This window comes from Corapipo altera, unplaced genomic scaffold, assembly GCF_003945725.1.
Source record: "Corapipo altera isolate COAL_440 unplaced genomic scaffold, ASM394572v1 113, whole genome shotgun sequence".
NCBI lineage: Eukaryota > Metazoa > Chordata > Aves > Passeriformes > Pipridae > Corapipo > Corapipo altera.
Window position 1 is genome coordinate 296,652 of NW_020884895.1, and position 20,240 is coordinate 316,891.

General features: G+C 47.2%; 1 protein-coding gene across 7 annotated transcripts in view; it reads left to right on the forward strand.

Moving 5' to 3' along the window:
* FGF12 (fibroblast growth factor 12) overlaps positions 1 to 20,240 on the forward strand; it is a 224,899-nt gene that overhangs the window by 114,502 nt on the left and 90,157 nt on the right. The window contains exon 1 of one of the 7 annotated variants that reach the window (XM_027647297.1): positions 8,958 to 9,865. The exons of 5 other annotated variants lie outside the window; for them this stretch is intronic. In XM_027647297.1, the coding sequence (XP_027503098.1) occupies positions 9,667 to 9,865 (199 nt within the window). In that variant the 5' untranslated portion in view covers positions 8,958 to 9,666. Of the gene's footprint in view, positions 1 to 8,957; positions 9,866 to 20,240 lie in introns of those variants that run through there. One more of the 7 variants, XM_027647294.1, reaches the window with a different exon arrangement.

A 20,240-nucleotide genomic window follows, 5' to 3' on the forward strand; every position in this document is an offset into this window, starting at 1 on the left:
TAAGTCATGTCAGAGGGACACATGTGAATGGTACAGGTTGAGAGGCTGTGGTGGATGCCTACAGAAGGAGCAGCCAAACAATCAGTAGTGGTGCTTTATTCTCTTGAAAAATGCCACTTTATGAAAACTGTGCAAGGGAGAAAGAAAATAGTAATTTCAAAAGAATGTGTTGCACGGGGATTTTAATACCCATTTTCATGCCACTGCTCTGCCCAGTGCAAAAGCAGAGACTTGGTCTTGAAAGGGGTGAGACCACCAGTTCTACCACATCAGTGCACTTTTTTCTCTTCTGGCATTTCATCATGACCTCCAAAAGGTCTCATTTTCGCTCTTTGTGGGGAAGAATTGTAACTTTGAACCCAAGATTTTGTGCAAAGCGGATTTCTGTTCGTATGAGCTCTAATACTGACTGACGCCAGGTGAGTCTCAGAAGCTGGGCGGAAGGGACTAGTTGTGATTGCACAGTCTGATCTCCTGTGTCACTCAAGTCAGGACTTCACTGAGAAAGCCCAGTAAATCCTCCGTTGGCAGGTTCATCAATAGGGGAAAAAATTTCTAGCTAAGTGGGACTTGGACTAGATGTTAGAAGGAGCCTTTCTCAGCTGAAGGTGGTACAGAGCCACATTCCCAAAGGAGATGTGGGGCTTCCACTGCTGCAGGTCCCTAATCAGAGATCAGACCAACCTTGTCAGTGATGAAGGTACTGCTGGCACAGTACAAGGCTGACCTCTCCAGGGTCCGTTGTACCCTGTGTGCTGTGATATCAGCTCATCTATTTTTGAAAGAGGTTGGCTGCTAGGGTGAAATGATAGCGAATCCATCACAACTCTTGCCATGTCATTCTCTTGATGAATTACCATTGCTATTAACAATAAACATGAGCCCTGCCTTGACTTACAGCCTCCAAATCTCACTCTGACTTTCCTGGATTGAAAGAGCCCCTCCTTTTGAAAATATTCTTACTGAAGGTGAGAGATTTACTGGTCAGGGACAAGTCTTCTCTGTCATTCTCTTGGATACTGAGGATCTTAACCGTTTGTATTCTATGGCCAGATTTTCAGCAACAGCAAACTCAGTGGCCACAGTATTAACAGGCTAAATACAGCTGAGTATCAAGAGGATATTCACAGTGGCCCCATGTGAATCCCTGTAGATGTGCATATTACTGCAACCAAGAGACTGAACTGCTCGAGTCTCTCACTATATCCATATTCTTTCTATTTCTCAGACCCTCCCTGTTCTGCCACTTCTGAAGTGTGGCAACCAGACTTTGTGACTTTTGTGATTCTGGTGTTTGCTGCATTGGATACAATTGTGACAGAGCATTTCTTCTGCTCCCCATTGCTTCATGCATATCCCTAAGGGCTTGGGCTCTCCTAGCTGCAGTTCTGTGCAGAAAGCTCTTGTTCAGCTGTATCTCTCTCATGGTTCCCAATTCCCAGAGTCATTGCTTTCTAGGGAAAAGAAGTTGCCCAGTCTTGAAGTAATACAGACTGCACAATTTATCCCCAGAGGTTTGATCTGGCTGTGTTAAAAGGAAATTTGTTTCTATGAACTCAGTTTCCATGTCAGTTCAGTTTAGTCTCTTCGCCAGACTTACCACGATCATTAATTACTACTGCATTAGTCTTTGTATCCTTGGCAAACTTAGATTTCCTTCCAGACCACTGATATCTTCATTGGTGTCTGGATTGCAGCAGCTGTGAGAGTCCGGGCAGAGAGGACTTGGGATTTCATTTTGCTGGAGAGATAGAGAAGTTGATTTATTGCTGGGGAGGGAAATAAATTACAATGCAAATAGCAAGAGGTGTGTTTGGAAGCCAGGGGTTTACAGGGGAAGTGATGTATTCACTCAGATCCTTTTTTACCCAGTCTTCAAACCTTGTCCTGGCTGTATGACAGCTGTAATCTCACATTTACATTTAGTGTTGAGTATGCCCTTGCGGTACACAGGAGAAATAAGCAGGTTTGTTTAAATAAGATGCAATCTGGATGCATGTAACTTCAGAGGCATCCTGAGGGCAGGATTAATGTCCCGGCACTCCTGTTCAGCAGAGTTTGATGTCAGTGGAAATACCAGGTTTTGTCAGAATTGCTACTTTTCCTGCAAGCTCTCCAAACTGGGAGGACCCTCTGCTGAGTGACTGAGCAATGGACTGCCCCTGTGAAGCATTTCTCTGCTGACCCAGCAGGATGCAAAATGTGGCCTAGCTCAGGCTGCAAATCCTGGGCTTCTTACAAACTTGGAGGCTGGATGAAGAGACAAGTGAAGTTTGGGGTCAGGGAACTTTCCAAGGCCTCTTTAGGTCTGTCAGAATCCATGATGTGCAGATAGACAGATTTGTGGGTCTGGAGGGAGCTTGATATTTCTCCTTTACAGCTTCTGTCCCTTCTCCCTCTCTTGACCTATGCCAGTGCCACACAGGTGCATAGAGGAGGTGGATGTCCCTAGTCTTCAAGCCTTGACCTGCTGTGGAGCATATGGTCCCATAGCCCTACTGGAGGAGCACGATAGGGGTTTCGCTCTCCCTCCCTCCTTTTTATCGTTCTCAATCATATAATCGGGCTGGTTTGCCTCAGCCAAGATCTAATCAGGAAGGATCTCTTTGACTTTCAGCAAAGTCAGCTTGATGGAAACTTTTAATTGAAAGGCTTTTCCCGACACACTTGAAAATGATTTTGGTTGAAATTGGTGTCTGGCTGCATGATTACAACAGGAGGAGGTTTCCTTCCTCACAGGGATGGGGAAAAGGATTTGCAGCCCCTCAGACCTCCTGAGCCCTGGTGTATGGGGGCCCTAGGCCAGAAGCTGCTCTGTGGGGTCACACTCCCCTCTCCACCCAGATCTCATCACCTTTATGCAGGTGCCATGTAAATCCAGAGAGAATCAGGTTCAGTGTTCATGGGAACTGGGCACCTCTTGCATTGTTGAAACTATAGGCCTAAATGGGCTACAGGTTTTCATCAAATAGGATTCAAAGAGAAGGGTGGGGATGGCTGACCTCTCCTAGGGAGGGGAAGGTTGTAGGAGTCGTCTTGTTCATGACGGTGTCCCTATCCTGATATCTGGGGACTAAATATCTACTTCAGACAGGGAAGGGCATGTGTGTGTGTTCAGTCTCAGGCTCACAACTGGGGTTGTTCTGTGGTGGCTATTTCACCTATTTCGCCTCAAGCTTCTGCTCTGCATTAAAAGCACAAAGAATGTGGTCTTCTCCTCTTTCTTACACACTGTGAATGCAGATGTAAGACCTGGAATGAAATCTCAAATCTGTGCTTTCCTTCCCCTTCCCGTGGCTTAAGGCCACATGGGTGGGCATGGGTGAAAAGTCCCTAAGGCAGTGGATGGAGCGAGTTGCTGGATGTTGGGAGAGGCCCAGTGAGGAAGAGGAGGTGGATGGAGGAAGAAAGGAAGAGAGGCATCTCTCTGTCCTCTCTTTAAAATCAGCAGCTATAGTACAGGCAAGAAGATATTTGAGTTTTCTTTCCAGATACTTGGGTGGGTGTTTCTAAGCCTGGAGCAGCTTGTTGGCTCTGTGCCCCTTGCTCAGGAAGGGTGGGCTCTTGGCTCTGCCTTGCACAAGGGGATATGCAAGTATGGTGCTGATCCTTTCATTGCTCCTTCAGCAAGGCCTCCTCCCTGCACTGTCCTAATGACTGAAGTGCCTTGTGGGAGCTGTCGCTGGGCAGGTGTTTGCAGGTGCTTTGTCTTGGACTCCTGACACTTATGAAGCCACAACTGAAGTGGATCACTGCAAGGACAGCAGTTTTCCATGCCCTGATCCCGTTGGGAAAGGCAATGACAGAATGGCCAATGAATGGGAGTGTTGGGGTGAGGTGATAACAACAGCTTTGAGACGAGCCAATCTTGAACAAGCCTCAGGTCTGGCTCTGGCATGTGGGACAGGCACTGATCTGTCTGCAAGGAGGTCTCTCTTCATATGTGGGAACAGTTTCAGATGCTTCCCTCTGCTGCTCCTTTTCAGGCTTTGTTTAAGGGAGATGGTCCCATCAGGTGCTTCCAGAACCCTGGAGACAAAAGTCTGTTTGGTCATATAGGAAGCTTTTTGAAGAAAAATGTATCATGACACTTTCACTCCTAGACAGCCACAGTTCCCTTCAACAAGGTGTAGCTTTCTTATGTTCAACTGCCTCCACCTCATGTAGGCAACAAGTCACCAAGGAAAAATAAAAACTCCTGTTAAATTGAAAATTTTCTCTTAAAAAGGGGAAAAAAATATATGAATGCATAAAATCCTAGCAGAATTATTTCTTTTTCTGGTCTGCAGTTGATTTTGTTGTGTTGGTGCTGCTTGTGGCCTGGTTTTTGCAATAGTGGTTTCATTCTGCAACTTGCCAACTGTGTACCTGCCACTCACTTTAATACAGACAGTCCCAACTTTTACCCAGGCTACAGCTGGTTTTAAAGACACCAGGTGAACTAATGAATACTCCTCGTGATGAGTTGCAAATTTTGTTTTAATTGAATCTTTGAAGGCAAAAAACGGAGTAAAGGGCCCATTAAATAAATTATTTTAATATGGCAATCAGATGATGCAGGCTCTTCTGTGTTTATTGAAAGGCCAAGTCAGCTCCAAGCTCAGCTGTGTGAGAACAGCCCAGAAAGCCGGCCAGTTTTTGTACTCTGCTGCTGTTTTAGGGCCAGATCTCTCTCCCTGAATAGCATATTTTGAAGTGGCCATGTGAATTCTTATTAGGCATTCAAACACAGATATAAACCTATGCATTGTAAACAGAATTATGCTGCACAGAAACTGAGCAGAATACGGTAAGATCTTTTCTTTATCAGGTTAACCAGGCATGTTTTTTTTTCCAAAAAGTCCACCCACGCAGAGAGGCTGGGGAATGCCAAAGCTGCATGAATTTTAATTATGCTAGACATGCAACAAGGGGCTACCTTGTAAAGAATAAAGTTAATAAAACATGGATATGGGCTTAATTTTGCTTAATAAGCAGCCCTGGCAATGCACATTTTAGATGTAATTTTCACAGCGTGGAAATTGGGTACACTTCTTAAGAGGTGTCTGCATGCAGACTTTCGAACTCAACAGTGCCTTCCTATTGGAAGAGATTTGTTGCTATGCTGCTATAAAATGGTGAATTAGGCCATTCATAATTATTGGCCAGAGATGGGCATCTTTTTTTCCCCATTCAACTACAGAAACATGCATACACATTTTTAAGTGGTATTAAATGTAAATCTCTTCCTTAATTTTCCTGTATGCATTTTGAGTAGCTCTGCAGATAAAACAGCAAAAAAGCTGCATATGTTCCTATCTGTAGTTAGCTCTGTGTGTACAGAATTAGTAAAGCAGAGATATGCCTAATGACTGAATCTACAGAACACAGCCCATGGCTTTTGAAGACTCTATGAAAAATAAACAGGATATTCTGTTAGCAACCCTGCGGGAATTATTGCACTTCACTAAGGAAAGATGCCAGTAACCTCAGTTTTGACCTAGATAGATCGTTCTGTTTCAGAAGGTAAGGGAATGCAATTCTAGATCTCTTCTGTGCTTAAGTCACCAAAGCCCTGAAATTCAGCCATTCATTTTAAACCTCAGCACTGAGGACAGAAGATTTTATTTATCAAGACAACAAAACCTCAGAAATTACAGTGTCTTGAAATGTTTATATTGGTCACTTTCTATAGGGAGTGTATAATGCAGAGGCCCCTGGATGCTTGGGGTGAGGACATTTAATGAGCATAGTGAGTCTGATCTTCCAACAGCCCTGGGGAGTCCAAAACTCTGCCTGCTCCTGTGTGCCAGATATGGGGTCTTTCTCCACAAACTGCAGGAGGAGCACTGGCATATCTCTCCACCATGATCAAAACACTGTCTGTGTGGCTCATTTTATGAACCAGTGCTATTCTTGCATTCCCTCTTCGTAGGGTGCACTGTGCATCTTTCCAGGCTGAGACTGAAGTGAGGAGGGAGCCCAGGGAAGAAGAGGCATGGGAGAAAAATTGCCATAATAACTCTGCAATAAAGATATTAATTATATTATATGATATATATTATATATTTATAAATAAATATGTTTAAAAAATTATGTTCCTTAAGGAAAAATGCCATATTGGCCCAGCTAGGTCAAAAAATTCAGCTTCCATTGGTGGCAATGAGGAATGCAGCCTGTGGTTCCAACAGGGGCTAGTTGCATAGGCTGCACTACCCTCAAAGAGAAGTAGCTGATATAGATGAAAATGGGAAGTGTTTTGAACCCTGTTTACCCAAATGAAAGTTGAAGGAGAGAACTTCCACTGGCAGAGACCAAAGACAAGGAGGTTTTTCTGTTTCACTTGGCAGCCCATCAAAGGTAACATTTCACCTGTGAGAATGACAGTGCCAGGGGCATGATGAGGTTGGCCTTCCATTCTCCAGCTCAAGACCTCTCTGGGTTTGCTTGGTGTTTATAAAAGCATGGGCTCTTCAGAAAATTTTGTGAAGTTGGGGAATGATCCAGAGTCATGCAGAGCAGATGCCCATGTCAGTACTGTTACCAGGAGCTCATGGCACAGTGCCCATGTTCAGAACCAAACCCTGTGGACTCCTTGGCCATCTATAGATAAGGACAGACCTGCATGTTGGCAAATGCAACATTATATTCAGTTTCACAAGCTCTGGTTTAATTTAATTCCATCACTGCAGAAGCAGAGAGACCTGCGAGAATCCTTTATTCTTTCTTAGGAGTTGCAGCAACTTGCTTTTCAGATCCACAAATCACCAGGAAAAAAAATTACTATGACCGACTTTATCACTGATTAGGATCATTTTTAAGTGCAGAGCTGCTGCTCCTTGTTTGTAGCTACACAACAAAACAAATTAGTTGCACGTCAAAATAGCTGGAACTTATCTAATATGGTGCAGATAAACCAGCACTTTTTCACCAGAAATTTGAAGACTACAGGCAAAAAAAGTATCTTTATATATACATTGAAAACATTTTTTTCTTGAGAAAATATCAGATTTGCTCACATCCTTTGAAGATGAAGCTTTGGATAATTCACTGGCAGTTCAGACAGTGATTCTCTGATTGCAAACATCTTTCTTTAGGCCATGCCTGTACCTTGTACTGCAATAATTCTTTGATGTCAAGTAAAATAATCCGATAGAGAAAATTAAAATATGAAGCATTTTAGTTACAGGAAAGGGAAGAAAAACCTTTATTGATTGGGATGGTGAAATCTGCTTGAAAAAAGTTGGCAGCAGTTAAAAAGAGATCAACAGCCAAACATTTTTATCTCCCAAATGGTTTTGAATACTTTCTTCTCCTGTCCTCCCTTTGAGAACCTGATTCCATCTTGTTATGGTATGCATAGAGACAAAGAGTGAAAATTAGGAAGTAATGCCAGAGTTAAGTTAATCTTTGTGGACATAGTGGGTGGTGCATTTTTTTCCCAATACATTAAAATAATTTAGAGCCAGAGTTCTTGCAGTGAAGTAGTTACAAAGATTATTTTGCTGAAGTTGATAATTCCTAGGGCATGTCACACTGCTTTAAAGTGCCCTCTTCACTTGGGAACATGGATCAGCCCTACACGTTCAGGATTGGATTAGGCTCGTCCTGCAGCTGCTACTTGCCAAAGTGTGGCTGGGGCAGGTCTGGTCTTCCCAGATGAGATCCCCTGTCCCTCCACCCTCATCCCTGCACACTCCCCCAGGTATCTTGCTCGCCACCTATCTAACCTAACAACTATCATTGCTAGCTGTTAACTTGAACCTGAAATCTGGAGAGCACCATCCTTGTGGCAGCAACAGCAGTTACTTCTCTGGATAACCAGAGGTGTATCTATCTGCACCTTAAATTTTGTTTGGTGCAGTTTTGTGGCTGGATATGGGCGGGAGCCGGGCCAGCACCTGCTGATGCACTAGTGGTCTGTCTTGGGACCGCTGTAGGCAGAGGCAGCCCGACAGTGCCCACCGCCGCTGCAGCCGCCTGCGCGCTCCCCGGCCGAGGCACCGGCCCCCGGCAGCGCATCCTCGGGGTGCCGGCGCTGTCGCCCGGTCTCTGCTTGCACGGAAAAGCAGGGAAAGTCGCGGAGATGCTCAGCTGCCGAGGCTGGGTGCTCAGGCACCGACAGCAGTGGCGAGGGAGGCGGGCGGGGTGGCTGCAGGACTCGCAGGCGGCTCCGCCGGCGGGGCCGGGGGGACTGCGGCCCCGGGGAAGCCCGGCGGGGGCGGCGGGGCTGCCCGGGCGGAGAGGCAGAGCCGCCGCGGAGCTGCAATTGCCTCGATCTGCCTGCGCGATGTTTCTCATCCAAACCTCGATCACGTAGGATTGCGTAGAGAAGGGCGAGCGGGAACAGCTGCAATTCTCCCGGAGCCCGGCTCCCGCCCGGCACCGACCCAGCCCGCCCCGCCCGGCCGCCGCGGGGCTGCGGAGCTCCCCGCCGCCTTGGCAGCAGCCGCGAGCGGCGTGGGCGTCCGGGGGGGCTTCCCCGGCCCCTCCTTCCTCTCTCCTCCCCCCGCCCGGGCCGGGCCGGGCCGGAGGATGCGGGCGGGCAGCGGGCGCGGTTCGGCTCCTCCTCGCCCCGCCGCCGTCGGGCGGCACCGCGGAGCATCCTGAGCCCCGCACGGAGCAGCAGCAGTGGCAGCCGCACCCCCCCGCCCTTCTCCTCCTCCACCTCCTCCCCGCCTCGCATCGCTCCTCCCGCCGCTGTCCCCGCCGCGGCAGCCGGGCCCGGGGCCGCCCCGGTGCCGAGCGCTCGGCGGCCGCCCGGTCGGCCGGACGATGTGGGTTGCTGCCGTCGGGGAGAGCCGGTGCCGGGGCAGAGGCGGCGAGCAGGGCAGGGGAAGCTGCGCCAGCCATGGCGCTGTGAACCCGGGGCGCCGAGCTGCGGCGATGTGAGCCCGCACTCGCGGGCGGGTGCTTCTTTTTTTTTTTTTTTTTTTTAATTTAATTTTTTTTTGCCTTCCCTCTTTTTAATTTGTTTGCTGACTTACTGCTTTTTTCCGTGGCTGCTTTTTCCTTCCCCTCCCGCCCTCTCTGGGAGCGGAGTGGGGAGGGGGGCAGAGGAGGAAGAGGAGGAGTGCGAACAGAAATGCAGCGCGGCTCTCCCTGAGCCCGGTCGCGGAGCCGCGTCCATGTGCGCGCCCTGCCGCGCAGCGCCTCGGAGCCACCGCGCTGGGGCCGGGGCTGCCCGCGGGCCGGGGGGGCTCTGACTCATCCCACGGCCCCTCGCCGGAGGGCGGCCGGCGGGAGGAAGCGCCGCCGCCTGCGCCCGGGCGGAGCGGAGCGGCACCGCGCCGCAGGGACCCGCGGATCCTCCGCACCCCCCTATCCTTTGGACACAGCAGTCGCCGGCGGACCTTCGTCAGCGGGGCGGCCGCTCCCGGATCTACGCGGCCGCTGCCAGCCCGGCCGGGGGGTCTCGCCGACGGCCGCCCGCGCCGGGATTTGCGCTTCCCGGGGACAGACCCATGGGCGGCGGGGTCCGGCGGCCAGCCATGGTTGTTTGCCCGGGCGCCCTGCTCCTCCTGGCCGGCTGAGCCCTCCCCGGCTCCGGGACTCGGGGCTGCAGCGCGTTAAGCGGGTCGTCCCCGTGCCCGGTCCCCGCGGGGCGCGGCGGCGGCTCGGCCCCAGCGCGCCCGGGCGGCGCCCCACGGAGCGGCGCGGAGCGGAGCGGGGGGCCCATGAGCGGCGATGGCAGCGGCTATCGCCAGCTCGTTGATCCGGCAGAAGCGGCAGGCGAGGGAGTCCAACAGCGACCGGGTGTCCGCCTCCAAGCGCCGCTCCAGCCCCAGCAAGGACGGGCGCTCCCTATGCGAGAGGCACGTCCTGGGGGTCTTCAGCAAAGTGCGCTTCTGCAGCGGCAGGAAAAGGCCGGTGAGGAGGAGACCGGGTGAGTACGGCGGGCCAGGGCCGTGGGAACCCGCTCCGCGGAGGGGAGCAGCCCCGCACCCGCCGGGATGGCTGCCCCGGGGCGCTTCTGGCACCGCCGGGGACCGGCTGGGGACAAGGCTTGCTCCGCGCTCAACTTTGGTCTGGGTCCTGGCGAATCTTCTCCTCCAGTCTGGCGGGATGGGTGGGCATCGACCTGCCGCCAGCATCCCTCCTTCGCTGTCCAAAGCGTGAGCACAGCGGGTCCTCCGGCAGGAGGGACCCAGCGGCTTCATCTGTGCGAGCTTCACCCAGAATTGTATTTTTGCACCTCCTTGCAGATGAGTTTTTTAAACGATCTCTTATTTTCTGCATAGTGACAAGGAAATCGATAAACTGAGGATCAATTAAAATTGTGGCCATTTGATAACTAAATCCATCAAGTGCTGCTTCATGAGCAGAGTTCCGTAGGGAATTTCATTAGCTTAGAAAGCTTTCTAGATGGCAGCTGCAGAATGGTTACACCTGATATTGAGCTTGCAAGGATCTAGAAATGCTCTTTAGGGTAATCCTTTTTTCCCCTTTTCTTTCCTTTATTCTTTTTTGCATGTATGTGCTCAGTCTTGGTTCCTGGTGAAGAACTTCAGCCCTAGTGAACACACTGTTCACTTTTCCACGATGAAGTCCCACCACCCACAGTTTCAGTTCTGAGCAGTGCTTTGTGCTCTCAGCTGTCCTTGGTAGGTGTGAAAACTCAGTACCTGGCAAGAATAGGCCCTCCATGATTTCTCAGTGGAATTATTTACTTCTTGCTTTATTTTTTTTGCTGCTATAGGTCGCCACTAAGGAAAGAAAACAGAGATTGGTTTGAGAAGCTGCTGTGAACATTTAGTTTTCTCAGGTGTCTATTTGTATCGTGGTTAAAAAACAGAGATACTTGTTCACTCAGCTCTTCAGGATGTACCATCAACCAGTGTAGCCCTCCCATGTTTTCTATATACATTAATATTGTGCTTGTGCTTCAAAGGGAAAAAAGTTGCCCTTCTTATTTTTCCTACTCAAGTTATGATGAGTGGTGGCTTACTGGACTATCCTATGTATTAGTTAACCTGTAAACCAAGACCAAAAGACGACCCTTGCCCAGAAAGTTGGCATTTTGTCTCAGGAATCACTCTTTGAAGAATCAAGAATAGGAACTGGGAGTCACACTGACAAAATAATTTTCTATTCCTCTTTCCTCTCCATCTTACTCTGCCTTTAAATTAGATTCCTTAAGGACTTAAAGAGCTGCGAAGTCTAGACCTGTTACCTAGGTTTCAAGATGCTTTGTCTCATTAAAGTTTGAGTGACTTATGGTAGGGTGTGGTTGGGAGGCTTTTTATTGGTTCTACCCCGGTTCTCCCAGTTGGACAGGTCCAATTCTGCTTCCATGGACTCAGTAAATGCCTGTGAAGAATTGATGAATTTTAAGAATCCCCTCAACTTTCATGATCTTTCATGCTGAGGAAGGTTTTTGATCATTTACAGACCAAAGTGATTTAAGGGAGACTTTTTATTGACTTAGAAGAAGGATCAATGCCACTCAGTGCTGTAAAAATAGAGCTGTTCAGTCTTTAGAGCTGTCAGTCAATCACTTGTAACCAGTACTGTATTCATTTTATAAAATTAAAGAAGTAGAGGAATTAATTTGCTGTGAAAAAAATCCAAATGTCCTTTCTTAGCCTGTGGACTGTGTCTGCTTTAGTTCCCGATATCCATCTTTTAAACAGAGATTTATTTCACTGGTATATGCTATTCCTGATCTTGGGTGTGCTTCTCAGAAGGCAGCTTGCCACTGGCATACTGCTACTCAGATTGTTTATTCAGGGAGTGTGTTGTGCCCAGATAACTTACACATTCCAGAATCGAGTTTCTGCACAGCAAATGACATGCAAATGAATTGAAAGTAGTTTCAAGAAATATGCATACATTGTGCAGTGACCCACAACCCCAATGATTATGTCTACTTAATGATATACTGGCTCAGTAGTTTGCAAGTCAGTGAAAGGAATGCGAGAAACATCCATGTTCAAAAAGGGTACAATCACATTTGGAGATGGTACAGTGCTAGGGGATCTCTCTTTACCTTTTTAAACATGACCTTGTTTTATGACTATGAGGAGAATCTGTCAAAAAACTTCAGATTTAAAGAGTGGTTTTCATCTGTAGTACTCAACAAGCTCTAATAAATGGACAGGATATTTCCAGTTTTACAGAAGGTGAGACCAAGCATGGAGCACTTACTTGACACAGAGACCTAATTCCTGATGCTCATCCCAGCGTACCATGCTTTGGGTCCCCACTGCCAGTGAGCCCACGATGCAGCAATGGTGGAGCTGTAGCAGCTTGCACCATTACAGAAATACAACTCTGATGGTGGTTCATGTTCCCTTTGCTCTTTGCTTCTGTAAAGTAACTGTGTGAGCTTACATCAATTGAGTGTTTTTAATATGTGACTCAAACAGCGCTGTAACTAAAATATTCAGTAGAGACGTGGGTGAGCGGAGTTACTTTGCACTGGTTGGCACCTTGTGCTCCACGCTGCAGCCTGGGTGAAGGGAGAGTGACGTACTCCTGCTCTCATACGGGAAGGGAGAATTTGCACCCTGTAGCAGTTAAGTCTTGCTCAGTGGTGAGCAGGAGTAGTCACAGGTTTTGGCAAGCTATGGGGAATCAGGTCCATTCAGGGATATCTTGTATAATCAAATCTATCAGCTCCTAGGGAAAAGCTGACTGCAGAAATGTCTCATTTGTTGGTTGCAGTAGGGACCATGTTGTAAACTGAGAACTAGTTCTGTCTGTCTTTTCAATGGGCAAAGACAGCTGTCTCACATACATGCTTTGTGTTCTTTTATAGCTCTTGCATGTGTTTGGTTCCAAGATGACTTATCAGTTTAAGATAGGCCAAATAAGGACACTGAGTGCTGTGGACTAAACTGAACATTTGGGCACATGGGCTTAATCCCATTATTGTGAGTTAATACAGGTCATTGGCTGCAATTGTGCATCTATAAATTATATATTTTTCTCTGACCATAGTGACTTAATAAAGGATTCAAAAGAAATGACTGTATGGGATGGCTTGTTGGTACAGGTTCAAAACTTGGATTTTTCCTCAGAGACTGGTAAGTCCAAGAGCTGAATTCAGAAGACTTGACAAGCAGCTCTCTCCACATCACTTCTCTGCCAACAAATAGTTGAACCAAATAGTTTCATCCCCTTTGTGGCTGAATTAAAGCATCCAGGCATGTCCCTTCTTCAGCTGTTTTGTAACAGTCTGCAAAGCCTGGGCTGGAGGGTCCAGCTTGTTTGTGAAAGCTGTTGCTGATGCTTCACTGATCATCTTCTCAGGCAGAGCTCACCCCGGAGAGCTGGGGTGGAGGTGGCCTTCCATTATGCCATGGCCACTGAATGGCAAAGCTGAGGAGTTTGGTAGCCTTGCACAGGGGGAAACAGGCTGGAGTATCTGTGGGGGTTGGTGGAAATTTTATCTGAGTGAAGCTCACTGAAAGGTTGTTGTTACTTGGGGAAATCATATTTGAATTGAGGCAGCTTTGGGTCAGGCAGTGCCAGGCACTGTGTAGCATCGTCTCCATCCCTTTAGATGTTGCTTCTGTAGATGAGTTTCCAGCTGAGAATGCAGAGCTCAGTCTCAAACAGGTTTTTTCACCCCAGGAAAAAGAAAAAAAAATGTGTTATTTTTATTCCTTTTCCCCCCCTTTGTCTTATATATATTTTGTGCTCCTCCAGGGAAAGGATGCTTTTCCTTAAGGAGAGCTAAAGGCTTCTTCCAAAGTGAAGGAAATGACTTGCACATAGCAAAAAAGCAATAACTAAAACCATGTTTTCCCTTTGTGGTATTTCTCATTTTGAATAATAAATAGAGATTTGGAACTTAAAATATATGGACATAGATATTTTTGCAGCAGTATAAGTAAAATATAAAAGCAACTTTAGTTGAAGGACATAGAAGGACTTTGTTCATTCGGAGATTCATTTAAAACATTTGAGAAGTCTGTCATCTCTGCAAGCTGTTAAATTCCCTGAGTTAAATCCTGAAGTCCTTTCTGTTTTCATTCAGGGTGAAAATGATGATTGAAGCTCAGGGTAAAGACCACCTTTTTAGCTTCCTGTTAAATTTGTTGTAGTCCTTCCCTGCTTTTGTGGAGTGGTGCATCTCAGAACAGCTGTAATATCTGCCCAACCTGTGGAATTTGGTCTCTCTGTTGCTAGTGTCTGAATGCTGGCTACATTATTCAGTGCATAGATGCTCCCTGCAGTAGGATTCCAGCTGGTTCCCAGCACTTTTCTACAGCATGTCTGTGCATGTCTGGGTGTATGCCCAGCCAGGGGTGGTCCATCACATTCTTCTGCCTGCTCCTCTGCAGAATTTGGTGCTGTGTCTCGTATCTAAGAAGTGACTGACGGGAATGGAAATGGTTGGAAATCATGGCATTGCCTGGCCAGCAAGAGGTCATAGAAGTGCCAGCTGAGATGAGGGCGTAGATGCCAAGTCGCCAGCCAAACATGAGCCAAGATAACACCAAGGGGAAGGGCACAGCCTTCAGGGCGTGCGTCCTCCTTGTTTGGGGCAGTCTGTCGTCACTGAGTTCCGATCTGCTGTTGGTGCTGAAAGCTCCTTCTGTACCCACGGGTGCTAATGAATGCCAAAATAATCGGGAGGGAGAAATAGGCTCCCTCCTGCTTGTGACAGCTCAGCAGATGGGTTTTATTTTATCAGATTGATCCCTGGGGGTGGTATCGCACACGTTCGTGACTTGCAGATGTGGTGACTGTCATGATGCGTGGCTGTGCTCGGTTACTGGGGGGGTTTAGATAGCAACCCTGAGCTGTCCGTCTCTAAAATCTGGGAAAGAGCTGCTTTCTCCAGAGCAGGAAAAGTCAGCTGCCAGCCCGCTTCAAACACAGCTTATGGGTGAGCATGTCAGTCAGTAAGATGCTTCGTACTAGTACTGAGTATGGTTGATGCCAAGAAAATCCATGGAAGTCATCCAAGCTCTGAGAAGGATGGATATCTTCTGTCCCCATGGCCTCAGGGGTAGCTGTGCTTGTGGGAGCAGTGAAAATCATTAGCCAGCAGAGGAGGTTCACCATTAGAGCAATACAAATGATTGATTTCTCCATCACCAGCCAAATGGAAAAGTCAGGGCAAAAAGAGGTTCAGGAGTGATTATTTTCCCTCCCCATAAAAGATCCATATAAATCAGTTTATCATTGATACGACTGTTTGGGTTTTTTTTGAGGGGGAAGAGGTGCAATTTCATTTGGAGGATTTTTATACATGTATTTTTTTTTAACTTTTGAGTATACTTCTAAATGAAATACTATTTTGAAATATAAAGCCAAAAGCTTGAGTTCCAAAAAATACAAAAATAAACACAAGATTTTCTTTCCTCCTTCCTTGCTTTGCTCAATTCAGCATGAATTTAGAAGAATTTCAGTAGACCAGATACCACATATTTTAACAAATAAGATAGCTATTGCCAAAACAAATCATCAGCTTGACTTGGGCAGTGTGGAGAACAGAGCTGCCATGGGAGCTGAAGAGGCTGTTTGAGAGACAAACAGGACCATGAGCCTCACTATGGTGGGGAGCAAGTGCAAACGCTCTCGGGCTTATCTGCTTTCCTTCTTTCACCTCTCCAAAGGGGCATACCATGGACTGCCAGATAGCACAGTGGCCAGGTAGGCGTTTGTTTCGTTTCTCTGGCATTTGTTCCGTTTGATCCATCGTTCTGAACAGTCATGTGCACATTATTTTGGGGATTTTTCTACTCCCGCACAGTTGAAACCAAGCTGTGACTTGTTGTTATTATTAAAATCAAAGCAAGAATTTTATCATGCAAAACATGCAAGCGAATGACATTCCTTTCATGTTTGCAAGCTCCATGGCTTGGCAGAAGGTGACCAAGAGCACAGAAGAGAACAGGTCAGAGAAAGCAGCTCCAAAGTACAAGCCTTTGAATAAAGAATTACCTTTAAATACACATACATTTCCATATGCTCCATGTACTGTTGTAGTGCCATTGCCATGGCTGCATTATTGTGCCTTAATCTTGGAAATCTCTTGAGAAGTGACCTGTACTGAAATTATCTACTCTGTCCCTGGGCTGCACACACTGCAGTAGGGAATGGTACCTTCCTACTCTGTTCTCCTGTTTAATAAGTGGTTCATCTCTATTCCCTGGCTAACATTATTCTTCATATTAATGTGTTAGCCTTTCTGAGCATGGAGTAAACTACTACATCTATTGTTTTACCTTTGCCCTATTCTGACATGTGGTAGAATCTCAAAAAAACTCGGCCTTTCCAGAGCCTGGTTTTACTTTGCATCTCTATTAAAAGCTGTAGTAGAGCTATGGACACACTTTGTGCCCCTCATCCAGCAAACACTGCTTGCAGGAACTCCTGGAATAAATTACTTTTAAAGGAGGGTTTGTGCTTTGCGGGAGTCAGTGCAGACTGAATTTGTGCAGCATGGCCACAGGGCTGTAGGGCTCCAGCTTCTTAACAGTACTGTCTGAAAATAGCAGCTACAACACATTTTTAAATGGTAAAGCAGAAGGCAGCTTTCTAGAGAGCTGTGGAACATGACTGTGGGATTCACTGTTCAGGCAGACCAGTCACTCCGGCTTTTCCAGCCCCCATGCTGCAGCTTAGACAAATAACTGTGTGCTTGTGCCAAGCACTGGATTGGGGCTCTCTGAAACCCTGATGGAGCTTATGTAGTTGCTGAGAAAATTCATCTAGATGCATTGTGGCACCTGCCAAACACCTCTGCTGTCCTGTGCTCATTCCAGGCTAAAGGTGACAGAGGGACAAAGCCATGAGCTTGGAGGCAGAATAGTGGTCTGAGCCCTGAGCCCTTCTCGTCCTTGGGGATGAGCTGTTGGCTGGTTGCTGGCATGATGGGGAAGGCTGGCTCCATGCAGTGCCTCCAGGCATTTCTGTTTTCTGCCCTTTCCCCGTGGAATGGGCTGTGGTGTGAGATGAAGGTTAGTGTTGGAAGTGGCATCATCACAGAATGGGTCTTTGCAGCTCTCTTGCTGCATCTGCTCTGTGAATTTGTCATGGGGAGGTGACTGCGCTGCTGTCCCGGGGGTCCTGCTGAGGAGATGCTGTTTGGGGTTGTGCTACTCCAGGCAGAGCTCTTGAAATTTTATGTGGGAGGAAGGGGGAATTTTGTCCAGTCCAGTCTGACTTGCATCAGTGCCTCTTCCTCCTTCAGTGTTAGCAAGCACAAAGATGAGCTCTGTTTTGGATGGTGCTTGGCACCACCATGTTCGCAAAGAGAAACCCTCAGCTGGGGACCTGTGGCACTTCACTGGCTGGAAGGTGGGCAGCTGTGGTGAAAGGAAGGGAGCAGTTATGCTGCCACCTGCCCGCACTCCCCATCTTCCTTCCTGGGGCTTTTTCAGTGTGATAGTTCATGTTTGGAGTGCGTGACTTCATTGATAAATGTCAGAAGATAGCTGGTTGCCTCCAGTAGTGGAGCCTGTATTGGAGGATGAAGAAGCAGAGCTAGATAGAGCCACTGCGGTGATGGAGGGCGCAGAGCTTCTCCTACATCACGCAGTGGCATCCACGGAATGCTCTATGCAGAGCGCTCCCCTGTGGCACTCCTGTCTCACCTTCCCTCCAGCAGCGTGTTACATCCAGTGGACAGCTACATGCTGTGAACTGGTAAAATATGCACAGAGAGACAATGTAATTCTGTTACTTTGTTTCTCTTTCCCAGCCGAAACCTGACTGCCGTTAAGATAAACACCCCTCCATCCCTCCCACCCACCTCCACGAAGTGTGCGTTTCTTGAAATATTTAAGGATTTTGGATTGAAATGAAGGAAGAAAAGAGTCAGGTCTCGGGGTTAATAGAACATGCTCACTTAATTGATATTTATCAAGAATAGCACAGTCGGCCGTCCCCTCCCCTTGCTGGCTGCACAGATAGTTTTTTGCTCAGTAGTTGCCACCCATGTTGCACAAGCTGCCAAATAAATACATTTCATTCCCGTCCCGAAGCAAAACTGTTTGAAAAACGTCAAGTGGATGGGACTACTGCAAGGGAAGCCAGGCTGCAAAAAGACAGTTCATATGTTCCAGAAAATGGAAAAGCTGTAAAAATTAAGAAAAAATATACTGATTTTGGCTTCTGGGGCCTAGCATAGGGTTGGTATGCTGAAGGATGCTCCCTGGGGATTTGGGAGCTGTTGGGCTGCAGGAGGTGCAGGGATCACAGGCTGGCAGGTGAGGGGGTTGGACCATCCACCTGCTTCCTAGCTGGTGCTTTCCCTGGCACAGCTCCTGTAACCGGAGCCGGTGTGAATTACTGGCAGCCTCCGGTATCGATTTGCAGCCGTTTGCGCGGTCATTTCCTGGCGATCGACACCACTCTCTTGTGGGGATTTTCTGTGGCTAAAAAGGCTGGCAGAGCGTGCAGTTATAACCAGCAGTTCTCTGCTGGCTTTTTATAGTGTAGTGTGATGCTCATCAGTACAGGCTCTGCCTGCTGGCTGAGCATCATTATTTAAACATTTCTAAACATTTGTTTTGTCTATTACTTCATGCCACTCCGACATTCTTCGCTTCCTTAAACATTTCTTCTATTTTTCTTTCTGTTTCTTCAAAAATACAGCTCTACTTTCCATTACATAAATTTTAGGTTTCAGATGTAAAGCCCAGTAGCAGCTCCTGAACAATTAGAAACCACCAGGTGAAGTTTGAGAGCTCCTTCTCTCTGAGCCCTCCTGGGCAGCTGGAGGAGCAGGAGCTCTGTTCGGAGACCTGTTGGAGAGGCAGATTTTCTGTTTTCACTCCATCTACATTGTGTCATCCTCAGCACACGCATTCCTGGAGAGGGAGCTCACCGTTTGCAGCTCTCTCCCAAGACAGCAGTCAGGAGAGACTGCCTGCATTGCTGGAGTCCTCCGGGCTGCCTGACATCAGAAATGAGGTGTTTGTGCTGAGAGATGAACAAGAAAACATCAGCGTTATTTAAAACAGAGCTTTAGATTGCATGAAGTGGGTGATGACTTTCTCACACTGTGAGTGTTTTCGTTAGTTTGAAGGAAACCTTTGGCTCTGGTGGAAAATTAAAATAATTATGCAGATAAAGAAAGGTGTATTTTCACAAAGCAGAAGGAAAGAACTTTGAGTCACATGGTGGGTTTTGGCCATTTTTAGCATGTTCTTGCCTCTTGAAGTGTAATGTTGTTTCAGTCCAGAGCGGCACAAGCAGCACATTTTCTTTATGCATTTGGGTGTTGTGTAAGATTTGTTAAAATTTAGTAACATCATAATTTTCGGTCAAAAATGCTTGCAAACTGCTACAGAAATGCTTAAGCTGCATAAGTGCAGTGAACAAAAAAATTCTTGTAATACAACCAAACTTATTCAAGCTTTAATTTTTCCACATCACGGACTCATTACCTGTTAAATAAAGGGGTTTCAGATGCTCATCCCTTTGGAAAATGCTGCAAGATTGCATGAGGAATACTGTACCAAAAAAGGATGTTACTGCTTGGTATTATAGAAAGTTTGCAGAGTGACACTGGCATCCAAATTTTACCCTGAGCTGCCATCCAGTGATTACCCAGGGCACTTCTGTGACCTGGTGTTGGTAGGACCAGGTACCCTCCCCAAGACCGATAGCATCTGAAGTGATTAATTTCTGCTCAGTACTTGTTGATAGTATGGTCTGTCCATTTTTTCTTTTAATGAATTTACTTTTCTAGGCATTCAGAGGGGGGTGGAAGATTGATATAGTTGTTTCTGTAGTGTGTTTTTTTTTGTGTGAGGGACTTCTCGGCATTTCTTCAGTATTTCAGGCCCGTTGGATTGATGGGGGAAGTGGAGAGATTTAGCATCTGAGAATAGCATAAATCACAGCACTGTGGCAGGCATGAACAGCAGGGATGGTGTCTGCCCTGCTCATCTGAGGACTAACAGTGATCTGGTGCCTTGCATGGGGCACTTCAAGGTGAGTGGAGCTGGGGACTCTATCATGGAGTCCTTCAAAAACTGGAGGTGCAGAAGTGTGATAACGCCACTAATTCATCGTCATCCAGCAGCAAGGCTGAAAGGGAGCCCCCATGTTGACTAGTCCAACCTCAGTCCTACACTGACTCCAGATGTGCATTCCCCAGAAGGATGTTTTTAAACTTGTTTTTTTATATCCTCCCATGGAGCAAATTCTAGGTAGAAAGAATGTCCTAATATCTTTGTAGGAAACCAGGAAGAAATCTGCTTAGCTGATTGTGAAGAAGTTTTATGTTGCATGTTGGAGTCAAGAAAACAAAACAAAGTCTTTCTAACTGTACACGTAGCAAAGTGCTGCCA